Genomic DNA, 17388 nt, shown 5'->3' with positions numbered 1-17388 from the left:
CAATGAATTATCTAAAAATGAAATAAAGAAATGTAATCCCATTTACAATAGCCATAAATTAAATACCTAGGAATTACCCAAAGAAGTGAAAGATCTCTACAGTAAAAACTGTAAAACAGACCAGGCACAGTGGCTGTCGCCTGTAATCCCAGCACTTTGGGAGGCCGAGGCAGGCGGATCACGAGGTCGAGACATCAAGATCATCCTGGCCAACATGGTGAAACCCCATCTCTACTAAAAATACAAAAATTAGCTGGGCATGATGGCACACACCTGTAGTCCCAGCTACTCAGGAGGCTGAAGGAGGAGAATCGCTTGAACCCAGGAGGTGGAGGTTTCAGTGAGCTGAGATCATACCACTGAACTCCAGCCTGATGACAGAGCCAGAGTCTGACTTAAAATATATATATATATATATAAAGATATTCCATGTTCATTGGAATTATTGGGAGAATCAATATTATTAAAATGTCCATAGTACCCTACAGATTAAATGCAATTCCTATCAAAATACCAATGAGATTCTTTATAGCAATAGAAAATTATCCTAATATTTATATGGAACCACAAAAGACCCAGAATAGCTAAAGTATCTTGAACAAAAAGAACATGGAAGAATCACATTACCTGACCAGATTATACTACAGAGCTATCATAACCAAAACAGCATGATATTGACATTTAAAAAATGTAGACCAGTGGAATAGAATAGACAACCAAGAAAAAAATCCACACACCTACAGGGATCTATTTTTGACAAAGTTGCCAAATACATACACTGGAGAAAAATACAGTGTTTTCTATAAATAAACCAGATATCCATAGGCTGAAGAATGAAACTAGACCTGTATCTCTCACCATATACAAAAATCAAATCAAAATCAATGAAATACTTAAATCTAAGACCTCAAACTATGAAACTCCTACAGGAAATCTTTGAAGACACTCTCCAGGAAATTGGTCGGGGCCTTGGAATAATAGTGTCCCACAAGCATAGGCAACCAAAGCAAAAATGGACAAATGAGATCACATCAAGTTAAAAAACCTCTGCATAGCAAAGAAAACAATCAACAAAATAAAGACACAACTCACATAGTAGGAGAAAATATTTGCAAACTATCCATCTGACAGTGGGTTAATAATCAGAATATATAAGGAATTCAAACAACTCAATAGGAAAAAAATCAAATTATCTGATTAAAAAGTGGGCAAAAGATTTGAATTTACATTTCTCAAAAGAAGACATACAAATGGCACACAGGCATATGAAAAGGTATTCAACATCACTGATCATCAGGGAAATGCAAATCAAAATTACAATGAGATGCCATCTCACCGCAGTTAAAATGGCTTCTATCCAAAAGATAGGCATAACAAATGCTGGCAAAGATGTGGAGTAAACCAAACCTTTGTACACCACTGGTGGGAATGTAAATTAGTACAACCACTATGGAGAACAGTTTGGAGGTTCCTCAAGAAGTTAAAAATAATGGCTGGGCATGGTGGCTCACGCCTGTAATCCCAACACTTTAATAGTCCAAGCCAAGTGGATCACCTGAGATCAGGAGTTTGAGACCAGCCTGTCCAACATGGGGAAACCCCGTCTCTACTAAAAATACAAAAAAGGAAAAACAAAGTTAGCCAAGTATGTTGGCGGATGCCTGTAGTCCCAGCTACTTGGGAGGCTGCGGTAGGGAGAATTGCTTGAACCTGGAAGGCAGAGATTGCAGTGAGCCAAGATCACACCACTGCACTCCAGCCTGAGCATCAGAGTGAGACTTTGTCTCCAAAAAAAATAAATAAATAAAAATAAATAATGTTACCCCATATGATCCAGCAATCCCACCCCTTGGCATATACCCAAAAGAAAGGCAATCAATATATTGAAGAAATATCTGCACTCCCATGTTTTTGCATCATGATTTACAATAGCCAAGATTTGGAAGCAACCTAAGTGCCCATACACAGATGAATGAATAAAGAAAATATGGTACTTATACATAATGGAGTACTATTCAGCCATAACAAAGAATGAGATCCTGTTATTTGCAACAACATGGATGGAATTGGAGGTCATTGTGTTAAGTGAAATAAGCCAGGCACAGAAAGAAAAATATTCCATGTTATCACATTTTCGGTATATGAAAATAAAAACAATTGAACTAATGGACATAGGGAGTAGGAGGATGGTTACCAAAGCCTGGAAAGAGTAGTGAAGAGGTTTGGGGGTGGAAGTGGGGATGGTTAATGAGTAAAACAAAAATAATTACAATGAATAAGACCTAGTGTTTGATAGTACAACAGATTAACTATAGTCAATACTAATCTTATTTTACATTTAAAAATAACTAAAAGTAAAATTGGATTGCTGGTAACAGAAAGGATAAAAGTTTAAGGGGATGGATACCCTATTCTTCATGATGTGATTATTACACAATGTGTGCTTGTATCAAAATATCTCATGTACCCCATAAATACATAACATCTACTCTGTACCAACAAAAGTTTTTAAAAGAAGGAAATTCTGGAGGCCAGAAGGCAGTGGGCAAATTTTTCAATGTGCTAAAAGAAAAAAGCTGTCAACCATGTTTCCTATAGCCAGCAAAACTGCCCTTCAAAAATGAGAGAGAAGTTAAGGTGTTCCCAGGTAAATATAAGCTGAAGAGGTTCATTACTACTAGACCTGCCTTGCACGAGGGAGTCCTGCAAGGTAAAATTAAAGAACACCAGACTGTAATTTAAAGCTGTATGAAGAAATAAATATATCAATAAGGATATACCATGGATAATTATAAAATCCTGTAGTAGTGTGACAATGGTTTGTAACTCAACTTTTGTTTTCTTTTGATTTAAGATACTAATACATTTAATGAAAACAATTACTAGTCTAAAAGCTAATTTGGTTTGTAACTCCACATTTTGTTTTCTACATAATTTATGGGACTAATGTGTTTAAAAGTAATATTAGTTTATGTTTGGGGGCACAAAGTGTATAAAGGTGTAATTTTGTGACATCAGTAACTGAAAAGGTTGGGGACATAGCTGTAAAGGAGCAGAGTTTAAAGGCTAGAAAATATGAATAACTTTATATATAGACCGTATTGTAAAATATTATCCCGAGTAGATTTGGTTAAATAAGTACATTATTAAAATTTGTTTCTCTTTAATATGGGTACTAGAAAATTAAACTTTTAAAGTAGTTTCTGGGTGTTTCTGATGGGCAATCAGGGCTGAGAACTGCTGCTGTATGGGACTGGGTTAAATTTAAGTTTAAATTTTTTTAGCAGGAGTATTTTGTAGACGATGCTGTGGACTTCACATTGTATCATATTGTGAGGCACACTGGTTGTCCCACTTTTAGTGATTATAAGATCAGGCAGTGGATTCAGGTGGTGACAGCTTAGTTTCTCCTATGTAAAAGTTCCTGTCAGCCTTTCATTTAATGGCTTAAACCATGGGTTAGCATTGCCTAAAGCAGTTGATTAATTAGGGTTTGTAAAGGGTGATTTCCCAGCTGTTAGTCATTTCATACTTATTGGCTGGAATTAACTATAAAGAAGAACTTTGCCTCATCAGTTAGGGTTTTTTGGTGATTGACCTGAAATTCAGTTCTTATGGAATATTGTTAAGTTTTAGAGTAAGACACTGATGTCCTGCTTCTTTTTAATGGTTTCTAATGAGATGATGATTTTTGTTTCTTTTGCATTCTTTTATTATTTTGAACTTGTTACAATTAGAATTCTTTTACAATGCAAATTAACTTACACAAGATTTATAAATAAAGGGATGATGTCAGTGTAGCAAGGAAATCCCTTGATTCATATGTTAATGTGTCTCAACAAGTGACACCAGCTGAATGCAAAATACACGAATACAATCAAATACTACAAGCCACCAACAGATGGCATTCTTTCATTGTACATGATCACCTTACATTCCACTGGTTTCATTTAGCTAAGACTTGAAGGTGCTTGCTCTGTATTTACTCCATCTTTGTGCATTTTTCCCTTGCCTTCATGGCAAGCCTCAACCCCCCAGCATCCTCAACCCTTCCTTACTCTCTTATATCAAAGGCTTTTACTTTGTTGTTGTTAAAATCGAGATTTATTGCAATATTTCTTTTCTATATAGGAATTTAACAAACCTTTTAAATTTGAGTTTGTAATTTTATTAGGATTGTTATTGTTTTCCTCTGTGTTCTAGTTAGAAAGATGATTAGGTCTTGAATTGTCATCTTCTGATCCTGACCTCCCCATAGGCCACCCATTTTCTGTATGATACTGCAAAACACTTCTTGTTTGTTTTGTTTTGTTCCTGCATTATAGTAGAAATGTTTTTATTGTGCTTCTATCACTTACATTTCTTTTTATTTATGATGCTCAAATTGCCCCGTTTTTGTCTAATTGAAGCCCCTTCATGTTGAATCTTGCGTCCTTCTAATATGAACCATTTGTTTTTGATAACTCTTACTTTCTAGCACAAGATATCCCAAGTTCATCTTGTATATTTGGTGCCCCACACCTGCATCATTCACTCCTGTAAGGAGCCAGGGTTTATTTTACATTTTAAAATGGGGAAAATAATGAGTCACTTCATTTTTTTTAAGTTCTGAATTACTCATTAATGTCTCTTTCTTCTTAAAGGATAGTGTCAAGTTCTAAAGTGCAACCAGGTTTGAAAACCATTGCTGCTTTCAGAGACTTGGTTAGATTTACGTTTAACTTCTTGGGCAAGAATATTTCGTTGGTAAATGAGTAAATAACTTATAATTTTTGTACATGTGTCTCCTTTTAAGTTTGCTTCTTTCATTATGTTTTCTTTAAGGGGAAATAATCGTAAAGTTATATAAAGTAAATCTTTATCCCATGACTGTGTCTAAAGTTGAAAATAACACATGAATGAAGAACATTTTAATATTAACATTATGAAAAAGTTAGGATATTCACAAGCTATATATGCATTTTCTAATTCCAGGAAGCTTTAATTGAATAAAGAAGAATAAATTCTCTTTACTCCTCTTGGTATTAAATTGCTTTTGTAACTTCTCTGATATTGTTTTATTAACAGATATTTATTGAGAAAGTATGGTGAGTCAGGCCCAGTTCTCGGTGCTTGTGATTCAAGAATGAATTAAACATATAGTTTCTACCCTTATAGAGTTTATGTTGAGTAGAGGGCAAGGACCAACAATAAACAGATAGCATCTGTCAGATAGCTCTTAGCTCTTTCAAAGTAGTAAAGAGAAGCTGGAGGTAGGCAACTCTGTTTTCCTGCTTTTCCTAAGGGAGTCAGGGGTTAGAGTGTATTTAACACCTTTATCTTTGGTGACTTTCCCTTTCTTTGACTTTCAGTAATTGCTACCTAGGTATTCTTTCCATTTACATAAAATTCTGCATTACTATAGTTATTTTTATGAAGATTGATAGCCTATGATTTTCTCAGTGTGCCCTGTCACAAATAGTACTGGAGCACATTTAAGTACTCACAAGTAATCCTGGAGTACATCTTAAGAATTACACAAGGCTGGGTATGGTGGTTCATGCCTATAATCCCAGTACTTTGGGAGGCTGAGACAGGTGGATCACAAGATCAAGAGATCAAGACCATCCTGGCCAACATGGTAAAACCCCGTCTCTACTAAAAATACAAAATTTAGCTGGGAGTGGTGGTGTGCGCCTATAGTCCTAGCTACTCAGGAGGCTGAGGCAAGAGAATCACTTGAACCTGGGAGGCGGAGGTTGCAGTGAGCCAAGATCACGCCACTGCACTCCAGCCTGGGTGACAGAGCGAGTGGAAAATTACAAAATTTGCTATATTGCTGATGCTAGGAACTTTTTTAGCATCAACATTGCTCACTCACACTTTCAAAACTTTCCTCATAGCCCCAAGGGCTTTAAATATATTGTCTTATCAAAATGGAAAATTACTTCATGTTATGGACCTTTGGAGTTGCATTGGAATACTTGGAACCACAGCTGTTACATCCTTAGATTTCAGGGGTTAGATCCTTATACATGTCCAACAGCTGAAAGTATAGCCACATCATGAGCGTTGACACAGCCTCTGGGGTGAGGAAGAAGCAAAGTAAAGGGGAGAGGATAACCCTCAAGCCTGGAGTCACAAGATAAATAATCAAATAAATGAACAAAAGAATCACTTTGAATTGGCTAAGTATTACTATCAAAGTCTAGAATATGGATTTCTAGATCTTTTAGAAGACCTTGTACCACATTTTCCTTGTTCACTCATTATTGATGGGCACTTAGGTTTATTCCATAACTTGGCTATTGTAAATAGTGCTGCAGTGGACATAATTGTGCAGAATCTCTTCAACATACTGATTTCAAATCATTAAATACCCAGAAGTGGGATGGCTGGATCATATGGTAATTCTGTTTTCAGTTTTTTGAGTAACCACCATGCAGTTTTCCATAATGAACGTACAATTTACATTCCCACCAGCAGTGTGCAAACATCCCCATTTCTCCACTTATCTTTTCTCTCTCTGTTTTTTCTTTTATCTTTTTTTTTTTTTTTTTTTTTTTTTTTGAGACAAGGCCTCTGTCATCCATGCTGGAGTGCAGTGGCACAATCATGGCTTACTGCAGACTTGACCTCGACGCTCAAGTGATCCTCCCACCTCAGTCTTTCAAGTAGCTAGGACTACAGGCATGCACCACCTTACGCAGCTAATTTTTAAAACTTTTTTATATACATAGGGTCTCACTGTGTTGTCCAGGCTGGTCTTGAACTTCGGGACTCAAGTGATCCTCCCAAAGTGCTGAGATTACAGGTGTGAGCCACTGTACCCAGCCAAAATTCATTTATGTTTTATGTACACCTTATACACATAAGTCTAGAGATAATTTATACAATATTTTTAATAATTTTGTGCATGATCCAAATTTTAAGTGTGTTTTAGTTGCAACACTTCACATGAGGTCAGGTGTGGAATTTTTCACTATGGTGTCATGTTGCTTCTCAGAAAGTTGTGGATTCTGGAGCATTTTGGATTTTCAAATTAGGAATGCTCAACTTGTATATTCCCTATAGAAGTAGCACAGTAATGATGATCCAGGGAAACCATCACTAAGAAGTTGATATTTGAGCAGGCTTTTCAGGAGTTCCCCACGTGACCAAGGGATAGGAAGAAAGAAAGGGTATTCTGGGTACAGAGAATAGCACATACAGAAACATGCATGCAAAACATCATGTGAGGAAGACCAGTGAGATAAAATTTTAAGTCAAGTACTATTCAAATTGTTTTTCTGGGAAAACTGAAGTAACTTTTATTGGGACTTCCATTTTTACCTGGGATGAGCCTCTATTTAAAAATTAATATTCCAGTTGGGTGTGGTGGCTCACAACTATAATCTCAACACTTTGGGAGGCCGAGGCGGGTGGATCACTTGAGACCAGAAGTTTGAGACCAGCCTGGCCAATGTGGTGAAACCCTGTCTCTACTAAAAATACAAAAAGAAAAAAAAAATTAGCTGGGTGTTGTGGCACACACCTGTAGTCCCAGCTACTTGGGAGGCTGAGGCAGGAGAACTGCTTGAACCTGGGAGGCAGAGGTTGCGATGAACTGAGATCGTGCCACTGCACTCCCTCTGGGTGAGAGAGCAAGACTCTGTTTCAAAAAAAAATTATTTTGTAAAACACTCTTCATTATTAGAGGAGAGGTAAATATACCCTTCTTGATGCCTGAGTCATGTGATAAATCTTCACAAATTGAATTTTAGCAAATTACATAAGGAACAAGTGAGATATGGAAAGCTGTTTTTTGAAAGAGAGTAAATAACTGCATTTTTGCTGAATTTGTTTTTTCAAAAACAATGTGAAAATAATTTCCTCCTGAAATGATACAGAGTCCATAATGAAAAGTCCTTGGTGTTTATAATTAATACAGAGTCTTGTTGTATTGCATTATATTGTATTGCATTGTATTGCTCTGTACTTAGTCAAGATAAACTAATAGGCCGGCTGCAGTGGCTCACACCTGTAATCCCAGCACTTTGGGAGGCCAAGGCTGGCGGATCACTTGAGCCCAGGAGTATGAGACCAGCCTGGACAACAGGGCAAAACCTGGGTCTCTATAAAAGATACAAAACTTAGCTGGTCATGGTGGTTGCGTGCTTGTAGTCCCAGCTACTGGGAGGCTGAGAGGTGGAAGGATCACTTGAGACTGAGAGGTTGAGGCTGCAACGAGCCATGATTGTGCTACTGCACTCCAGCCTGGGTGACAGAGCAACACCCTGTCTCAAAAAAAAATAAAAGATAAGCTAACAATAATCAGACGAGTCTTACGAGGGAGGGAAAGTGGATAAATGGATGCAAAAAAAAATTAGAAAGAATAAGACCTAGTGTTTGCTAGCACAACAGAGTGACTATAGTCAAAAGTGTTTTAATTGTACATTTAAAAACAACCAAAAGAGTATTATCAGATTGTTTGTAACACAAGGGTTAAATGCTTGAGGTAATGGATTCCCCATTTACCCTGATGTGATTATTACATGCCTGTGTCAAAATATCTCATGTAACTCATAAATATAAACACCTATTATGTACCCACAAAAATTAAAAATACAAATTAAGGCAAGGCATAGTGGCTCACACCTGTAATCCCAGCACTTTAGGAGGCCTAGGTAGGAGCGCCACCTGAACCCAGGACTTTGAGACCAGCCTGAGAAACATAGGGAGACCCCGCCTCAGAAAAACTAAATTAGCCAGGAGTGGTGGTACACACCTGTGGTCTCAGCTATTTAGGAGACTGAGGTGGGAGGATCACTTGATCTTGGGAGTTTGAGGCTGCAGAAAGCCATGATCGTATCACTGCACTTCACCCTGGGTGACAGATTGAGACCTTACTCAAAATAAATAATGAATAAAATAAGATAAAAATGTTTAAAAAACGTATGAAGAAAAATTATAAATCTAAAAAGAATAAAGTGTCAGTGGTAAAATACATATTTATACTTAGTTACAAATTATGTATTTAGAAGATATAGAAACTTTTCAGGGGTTAGCTAGGTTCCACAGAATAAATTGTATTTATTGACTTTTTCTGTCATTCCCAGAAGGGCTTGATTAAGATGTGGAACTTTTTCCTTTGAAAAATAGAACAGCTCTTTGAACCTTAACTGAAAGCTATAGTTTTGTTTCTAACAATTTTGCAGGAGAGATAGACTCCATTTTTCACTTGAGAAGTTTTGCATATATAAATCCACAGTATTTTGAATTTACATATATCCATCAAAGACACATTCAGGTCAAAAAATTGAGGGTATATTTAAAGATCACATGAAATAGTCAATTGATAAATTGAACTGACACATACTTCAACATAATTACATATAAGAAATCAAACTTTACTTTCAAATGACAGATTTTTACCTGTAGAGTAAAAGATCTTTATGCAAAAGCAAGATAGGGATTCCTCAAGGATCTAGAAGCCAATTATTAGGAGCGGTAGAGTGTAATAAGGAAGGAGAATTTAAATTGTACTTTCTATACTCCCTCTTCTATGAGCAGATTTCTCATGAAAAATATAACAATCACAAAGACTTTTAGATGATTGCTTCTTCACGTATTTTAAGTGTGTCCTCCACTGCCTACCTAATACATTTACTTGATATTAGTTGTGAATATATTTTTTCGATTGTCATGAAAATGCTATCTGTGAAATATTTTGCAGATTTAATCTAAATTTTTAGTTTAAAACTTTACTTTTTGTTATGAGGTAGTATATGGGAAATCAGCAAGAATCCATATAAGGCCTCAAGCTGGAAAAGTTTTCATTTAGTGGTCATGCGAATTGCATGTTGAGGAGATTCAGCAATATGTCCAATATTATAACCATTTACAGTGAATAAATATGAAACAAAGCTACTATTCCCAAGTAGCTTATAATCAAAGTAGAAGATCCATAAAACATTAAAATATTTAAATGATTGATTATAAACTGTATGAGACTCCCCACAAAGCAATACAAGTTGTATCATTGTGAACAGAAGTAATCTGAAGATCTTTTAGAATGAGGTAGAAAACAAAATAAACCTTGGAAGATGGATGGAATTTGGATCTTTTGAATAATAGTAGGGATATAGTTAATGCTGGGAGAGCAAAGACAAGGAGAGGATACTTTCAGTATATAAGTAAACTTGAGTTTTAAATATTTTTCCCTAATAGAGTTGCCTGCAACTTGCTGTCTCAGTAGCTGTATTTAAGCTTTACAAGTGTCAGAACCTGCCTCATAGTTAGGCTTGATGAGATTATATGTAGCTTAAAATCCATATAAAGAGATCCTTTCTTTAATGGTTTTGAGTCATTACAGTAATAAATTAAATTGTGTTATTTTGAGAAGGCAAATTCCTAAATAATTCCTATTGAGAATCTAAAGAAAAATCAGCTATCTAGAAATTCAGAGGTAGATACCACAGGGAAGTTCTGAAAATTAGCTGTGATAATTCTACTCTTGTTACTTTCTTTCTTTTTTTTTTTTTTTTTTTTTTTTTTTGAGGCAGAGTCTCGCTCTGTCTGTCGCCCAGGCTGGAGTGCTGTGATCGGATCTCAGCTCATTGCAAGCTCCGCCTTCCGGGTTTACGCCATTCTCCTGCCTCAGCCTCCCAAGTAGCTGGGACTGCAGGCGCCCGCCACCTCGCCCGGCTAGTTTTTTGTGTTTTTAGTAGAGATGGGGTTTCACCGTGTTAGCCAGGATGGTCTCTATCTCCTGACCTTATGATCCGCCCGTCTCGGCCTCCCAAAGTGCTGGGATTACAGGCTTGAGCCACTGAGCCTGGTCCTCTTGCTACTTTCAAAATAAATTAAACAATTTTCCTTCAGTGCACCTTCTATAGAATCATTGTCTTAATGAGGGAATGATAAATTGACTTATAGATAAGTGATAAATAGAATCTATCACATATAAAATAATTCAGTTTTTAGACAGACTAATTTCAGCATTGGTTAGAGTTTTAATTAAATGCTAAATGTCACATATTTTAACCTTTAATTATCACTGATTTAATACCATTAAATAATAGCAATTATTAAGTAATTTAAGTTGAAACCATTTTTAAGCATGGCCAATTAAGAAAAATATCATTATTCTTCATATTAACATTAACTGGATTACCTTTGAGTAGGTTTTGATATTAACTGGGTATATTTCCCCTGTTCTAAGGTAAGTGATAGGATTCTTTGGTTGCAAACAACTACAATCAGCTCTTGTGCACAGATAGAATTCATTATAAAGAGATCAGCAACTCACAGAATGGATAGAAAGGCTGGATAAATAGGCTTAGAAAGAAGGAAACTGAGCTACCCCAGAGGGTTGGAAGCAGGAACTGCAGTAATGTCTCTTTGCTGGTACATTCTGTTCAGGGACCGACCGTTAAAGTGAATAAACTGCTCTGTTTATTTATTACTCTAAACAGACTCTAGTTAAGTTCAAAAATACAAGGACGAGGTTCTCAACTTAATTCACTTGGCTGTCCCATAGTGTACTTGAGTGATGAAAGAAAAGGCCTTACACAAGGATTCTCCAGGAACCTTTCCTCTTCATAGTGGCAGAGCAAGTGCCAGGATTTATTGTCTCCACATTCCTCACAAAAGATGGGAAATAGATGCTATGTGGGAGGAAAACTATGCCTATTCCATTAGCTGAGATCTTTTATCTCGTGTTTCAGAGGACCAGGCAGCTGCTCATAGAAAGCATCATTAGGATTTATAAGGACAAAGGTCTAAAGACAGCACCTTAATTTGTCATTAGGCAAAAATCTCCAAGGACAACAGTTGTATAAAAACAGTTGTGGAACTTCAATTCTCTTTTCCATTTAATGAGGTATAAAACTTTTCATTTTCCAGAAAGAATATATTCTAAATGGGAGGTTGTTCCATTACTATTATTGTGTTCTACCAGTGCCATTTCCTCACAGATGCACATTTGCACATTTTCTCATGTTCTGCCTGAATATTCCCTGTGAGCCAATTATGACATTGAAGTTGAGTTTTCCAGTGATGTTCACTAGATTCCCTCAAGAAATTGAATATATGATAGAGAAAAACCTAACAGAATCCAAAATAATGGTGGTTTATCATAACAGATTATCTGGCCAATAATTCCTATTTTTGTTTTGCATTATTTTCCTGTCAGTCTTAACATTTTCCCATTTGCTCTCTTTGTAAAGCTTTACTGTTTTAATTTTTTTAAATGTTAAAGTATTTTAAAAGTCCTTTTAAAAATTTCATTTCTTTTCCAGTGAAATGAAATTGTGGCAACTAGGCTAAAATAGTATCTCAATGGGATACAGTCTCACTAACTTTGGCCTATTTTCGTATTCCATCCTGAGACAGAATCTAATGTTTACATCAGATAATGTTTCCTTGTAGACATAGTGGAACAAGTATTTTTCAATGCACACAGATACCCCATAAAATCAGAAATATCCATCTGTAGCCTGTTAGAGACATATGAAATATAGTTATTCCATTAGTATCATTGTAAACAGCCAGGGGTGGCATGCAGGCTGATTTTCTTTAGTGCAGTATTGTACTGCTCTTACCTCACTGACTTACCTCTCTGTTACCCACAACAGGGCTTTTATCTGTGGAAGTTAGTGGCAGGCACATATTACTTCCCTGCTTCTGAATTGATGACTCAGAACATTAGCACACTAAAGCCATGGACTCCTGTTCAAGGATGCAGGTTACCTAAATGGTATTTTAAGGCCTTTTAGAGGTAGAGTAAGACCTTTGCTTTTAAAGTTCTCTTTAACCATCAACTTAAATGTTGAATTAATCCTGTGACAATGATTAGTTGGTTTTTGAAGTCTGAAATTTTGGCAAAAAGCAAATTCTTTTCTAAGTTGATATTAGCAAGTAACAGTTCTATAAAAATTAAAACCATGGATTGTTATAATGGCTTCATTCTGTAGTTAAAACATTTACAGTGGATTATACTGCTTAGTGTAGTTGTCATTGATTTAATCATTTTCATGAAGATTTATCAGTAGTCATTTCTTTCAAAGACAGTTATGGGATTCAAGCCAGCAACAGTGTGTTAAAAAAAAAAAAAGGAAAAATAGTTATGAGAATCTTTTTTATTTTATATATTTTTTGCAGTTTGTTTTTTCATTTTAATCGCTTTTCCTTTACTTAAAATACTTTCATAGATTGTGTCTGAGCTATGAAGCTAGGAAATCATACACATGGAATCTTTACTTTTTAAATATTTTAATTGGCTTAATAACCTGTATCTTTAAGATATCACTTCCTTTTAATTAAGATATAAAATGCTACTTGGGTCTTTTAGTACTTTAGTATACTAATCATGTGAAAAGATAGTAAGTCTGAATTTCACAAGTAGTGATTTGTTGTAACCAGCAGGAAAAAAAAAATGAAGAACACATATTGCAGGAGAAAGAACAGTCATTGTCCCAACCATCCTTGCTGTAGTTCTGTTCACAATCTATTAACAAACCAATTTTATAAGATAAATTTTGGGGGCCTAAATTGATACCATTAGGTTCCTCTGCCATTGTAGAACAGTGAAGACAAAAGCACTCACCATCTTAATATTCACAGGACTGTGCTAAAGAATAATGATTTAAGATCAAGACAAGAGTTAACTGCCCATCTCACCAACCAGTGGCCTTCCCCAGGAGCTCTGGATGTCAATGCTGTTGCCTTGGATACGTTGCTTTACCGAAAACACAATAAACAGTGGTATGAGTAAGTGTAATACTTTTTTTTCCAACTAATTAATAGTTAGTTGTACCAAAACATATGGCTATCCGCTTAGGTTTCTCAGTTACTCTTTCTGAACTTATTATTATCTTAGAGCAAAGATAAGATTTAGGACTACTTTGGTAAGGTTAGATTATCTGAGAAATTCTTATGCCATATTTTACCAGCTGTCTACTTTTCCTTTAGTTGAATCTTCAGCCAGTCCTTCAGTTAAATCTATGAGCTTGTGTTTAATGAGCAACCTATTTTTGAATTCCATCATTGGTGTGGTATTTGCCTTAGGACTAATTTTCCCACTTGTCATAAAATACAATTTGAAGGAATAGAAAGATATTTACTTGTTCCTGGTGGGTCTGAAGAATTCTATTCATTTTCAGTCAATCTGATTTTTAGAAACTGTGGAAGATATAATCACTTCACCTATGGTCCACAAGATCTTTTTCTTATTTCTTTGTTCCAATGTCTTTGTTCCAATGTTCAGTACTATTTCATTTCATTTAGTTACAGTATCCAGTACCCAATGTTGAGAGAGCTACAGTCTTAGGCTGTTTTCCTTTAGGTAATCATCTTGAAACTTGTAAGTTGTATTACCTTCTTTTGGCTTTTAGCCACTTTTCCACCTTAATCATTTTTCCACTATTTTTATTTTTCTATCTTAAGCTAATTTTCTGCTTTTTCCTGATATCCCTCCCTCTCATCCTCTTCCGTTTGATTTTTTCCCTTCCCTCTCGTTCTCTCTTTTCTTGTATTTTCTCTATTTTGTCTTTCCTTTCCTCCCTTTTTCCTATCTCTTTTTGTTTCTTTCGCTACTCTTTTAGAGTCCTTGCTTGTAAATTTCCCTGGTAGAGTCACATATCTATGTGTGCTTGTTTGGGTACCTTTCACTAGGTTATTAGTAGCCAGATATTTCTACAAGTAATATTTTAGTACAAACAATTTCCGCCTACTTTACTCTGTGATGTGTTTTGTCTATCAAAGGCAGAGTTCAAAGTAAATTTGACTATTTGATATTAAAAACAAGTACTGGAGACTTAAATGCTTTTTCTTGTTTCATTGATTATTAGAGATAAGTAGGAAAAGATGAACACATTATTTGCAGAATAAATCAGTAGAATCTCTTCAACGTCTACTAAACCATACTTCTTAGTATGATTCAAGATACTGACTTTGGATATTTCATAAATTGGGATCTAGTTCCCTTATATACCCTTATGAAAGTTATTAATAACTAGAATATATCTCATCCTGGTATATAATTTTACCTTCCTCTGGGTTTAATTAATGGAAGAATTTATTTTATTTCTATTTTTAATTTATGATTGAAAAATTAAATTTGTAGCAATACTTGGTACACTTACTTACCTTATCTAACATATAAGATGCTCCTGTTTTTTAACTGCAAAAATAGTGTAACATTAAATCCTGATAAGTTAAAAGACTATGCTTTTTTATTGTAATATCCGCATTGTCACATTAGATAGTGAGAGGTAACATATTTTAGCCAGAAGATTTGTACACTTCCCTGTCTACAGAGTTATCTATTGAGGAGCCAGTAAGAAGTCTAAAGTGGAAGATTTATTTTTAGTTTGCTTCTGCATATGCAATAATAGCTGGTTTTTACAAAGTATTATAGCAGCAGATAAGGTAATTGTGGTCTCAGAAAAGAAGGCCAGGAAACTTCCTATTCATCTGTTTAGCATGGATCTAGATTTTATACTTCTTGACTCAGTTATTCCACCAGCTTAAGCCTAGCATCATTCTTTAATCTGGCCTGTCCTCAGATGTTGGTATTGTTTTAGTATGGCCCTGTCTCAAAACTGCTATCCCCAAACAAAAAAGCATGCAGCTAGGGTGTTGTACAGAGATCACTTTACCTAGAGTTTAAAGTCAGGACTGGTAAGTAATCTCTGCTACTTACTTACTGTGTAACACTGAGAAATACTTTCTCTCCTTGCCCTTTTCTTTCTGCAGATGTAATACTGGGGATAATACCTGTCTAACAGAATTATAAGGATCAAGTGAGATAATAAATTGCTAGAATTTAATAGCTAGCTTCTCAGTAAATATTTATACTCTATAAAGTCTTATATTTCTACTGTAATGTAATCCTGTATCTTCCATGTCTGGAGAGTGTATACCCACCTAACTTCTAAACTTTCTGAACCTTATGTAAAATTAAAGTGAACAACTCATCCCCAGTTTTGAATAAATCCAACTGTCGCATATAAGATGGAGGCTTTGGATATTCAGAATAGAGGAGTTCACCATAAAAATCATGTTTGAAACCAATCACAGCTTTTCATCAGGATCCAGTTTTTTCTCTCTTCAAACTTTTAATGTAAGCCAAGGCTCTTGAACTACCTGATCACTGGCTCCTTTTGATTTGACCAATATCTTAAGTAAGTTCAACAGACATTTATTGAGAATGTACTAATTATGAAGGAGGTGGCTAAAACCTTTTTAATAAGGAACATTAACCCTCTTGACAATCTGGAGAAAGAAACTGACCCTATAATTCATTACAGTTTTAATGACAGTAGATGATTTTTCCTGGCAAAGATATGGGATGTCTATAGCTATTTCTCTAGGAACTCTGTAACTTCATTCAACCAGGTAGCCAAAGACAATTTAAGAAGAGAGTTTTAAAAGAAAAACTTCAGACAAATTAAGTTATACAGAGTTCATCTGAGCAAAGGGTTCATGAATCAGGCAACATTCAGAACCAGAAAAGGTTCAGAGAGCTCTGCCCAGCAGTGGCTGTAGGAAGCCTTTATAGGCCAAACAAAAGCAGATAAGTCATCTGATTGGCTACAGCTAAGTAAATACCTTATTTAGCATGGTATGATTAGTTTGCTGCCTAGGATTAGCTGAATCTCAGCTGTTTGTGATTAGCTGAAACCAGGCTGTTACAAAAAATCTCCTGAATTAGGCTTTGGTTTGTTTACTAAATCACGTTGCAGTTTGTTACCAGGAACTCAGAGTAGGGGGACAGCCTTAGGCTAATGGCCTCCTGTTTATTTAACAACAGTGTGTTGTTTATTTAATTAGTTAGTCTTCTTAAGCCATTGAATAATTTGAATAATTTGGTCATATTGTCACCTACTCATGGAAAGATCCCTCTCATAATTGAAGATCTTAAATTTATTTCTCTTTACTATGCTGTTCATAAAATTTTAAAAATAAAATTTCCAGTTTATTTATTGATTGCTTAGACCTGGCAGGATTACTTAGACCCAGCAAGCTATGCTGGATTTCATATCTTTTCCTGTATTTCAAACATGATATACATTTTATAGTAAGCCTAACATGCTTTAACAGTTTAACATGATATCATGTAAAGGCCTGTAATACTTTAACTGTAAAAGCCTGTCATGCTTTAACAATGTAACATGATATGATATTAAATATTCAAAGCATGACAGGCTTACTGTAAAAACTGAACAATAAATAAGTGTATAAAACATGTTCCCTTAACACACACATAGAATAATTTCTTATTTGTTTCCAGTAAGTTCTGTTTTAATATCTTTATATATATGTAAAGTCTAGGTCACATGAGTTTGTTAAATAATCCTGTTAGGTTATCTGTTACATAATCTTCATAATCTTATTAGATTATTGCCTAACTCACCCATTCTTATC

At 35.4% G+C, this 17388-nt stretch overlaps 1 protein-coding gene across 2 annotated transcripts in view; it reads left to right on the top strand.

Moving 5' to 3' along the window:
• The window catches only part of RUNDC3B (RUN domain containing 3B), a 191054-nt gene that overhangs the window by 147150 nt on the left and 26516 nt on the right, over window positions 1-17388 (top strand). The window contains exon 9 of one of the 2 annotated variants that reach the window (XM_023226644.2): window positions 13585-13731. The exons of the other annotated variant lie outside the window; for it this stretch is intronic. Within the exon in view, the coding sequence (XP_023082412.2) occupies window positions 13585-13731 (147 nt within the window). The remainder of the gene's footprint in view (window positions 1-13584; window positions 13732-17388) is intronic. 2 annotated transcript variants of the gene reach the window in all.

This window comes from Piliocolobus tephrosceles, chromosome 8, assembly GCF_002776525.5.
Source record: "Piliocolobus tephrosceles isolate RC106 chromosome 8, ASM277652v3, whole genome shotgun sequence".
In the NCBI taxonomy this organism is placed as follows: Eukaryota; Metazoa; Chordata; class Mammalia; order Primates; family Cercopithecidae; genus Piliocolobus; species Piliocolobus tephrosceles.
This window is presented reverse-complemented; position numbering and strand designations above follow the sequence as displayed.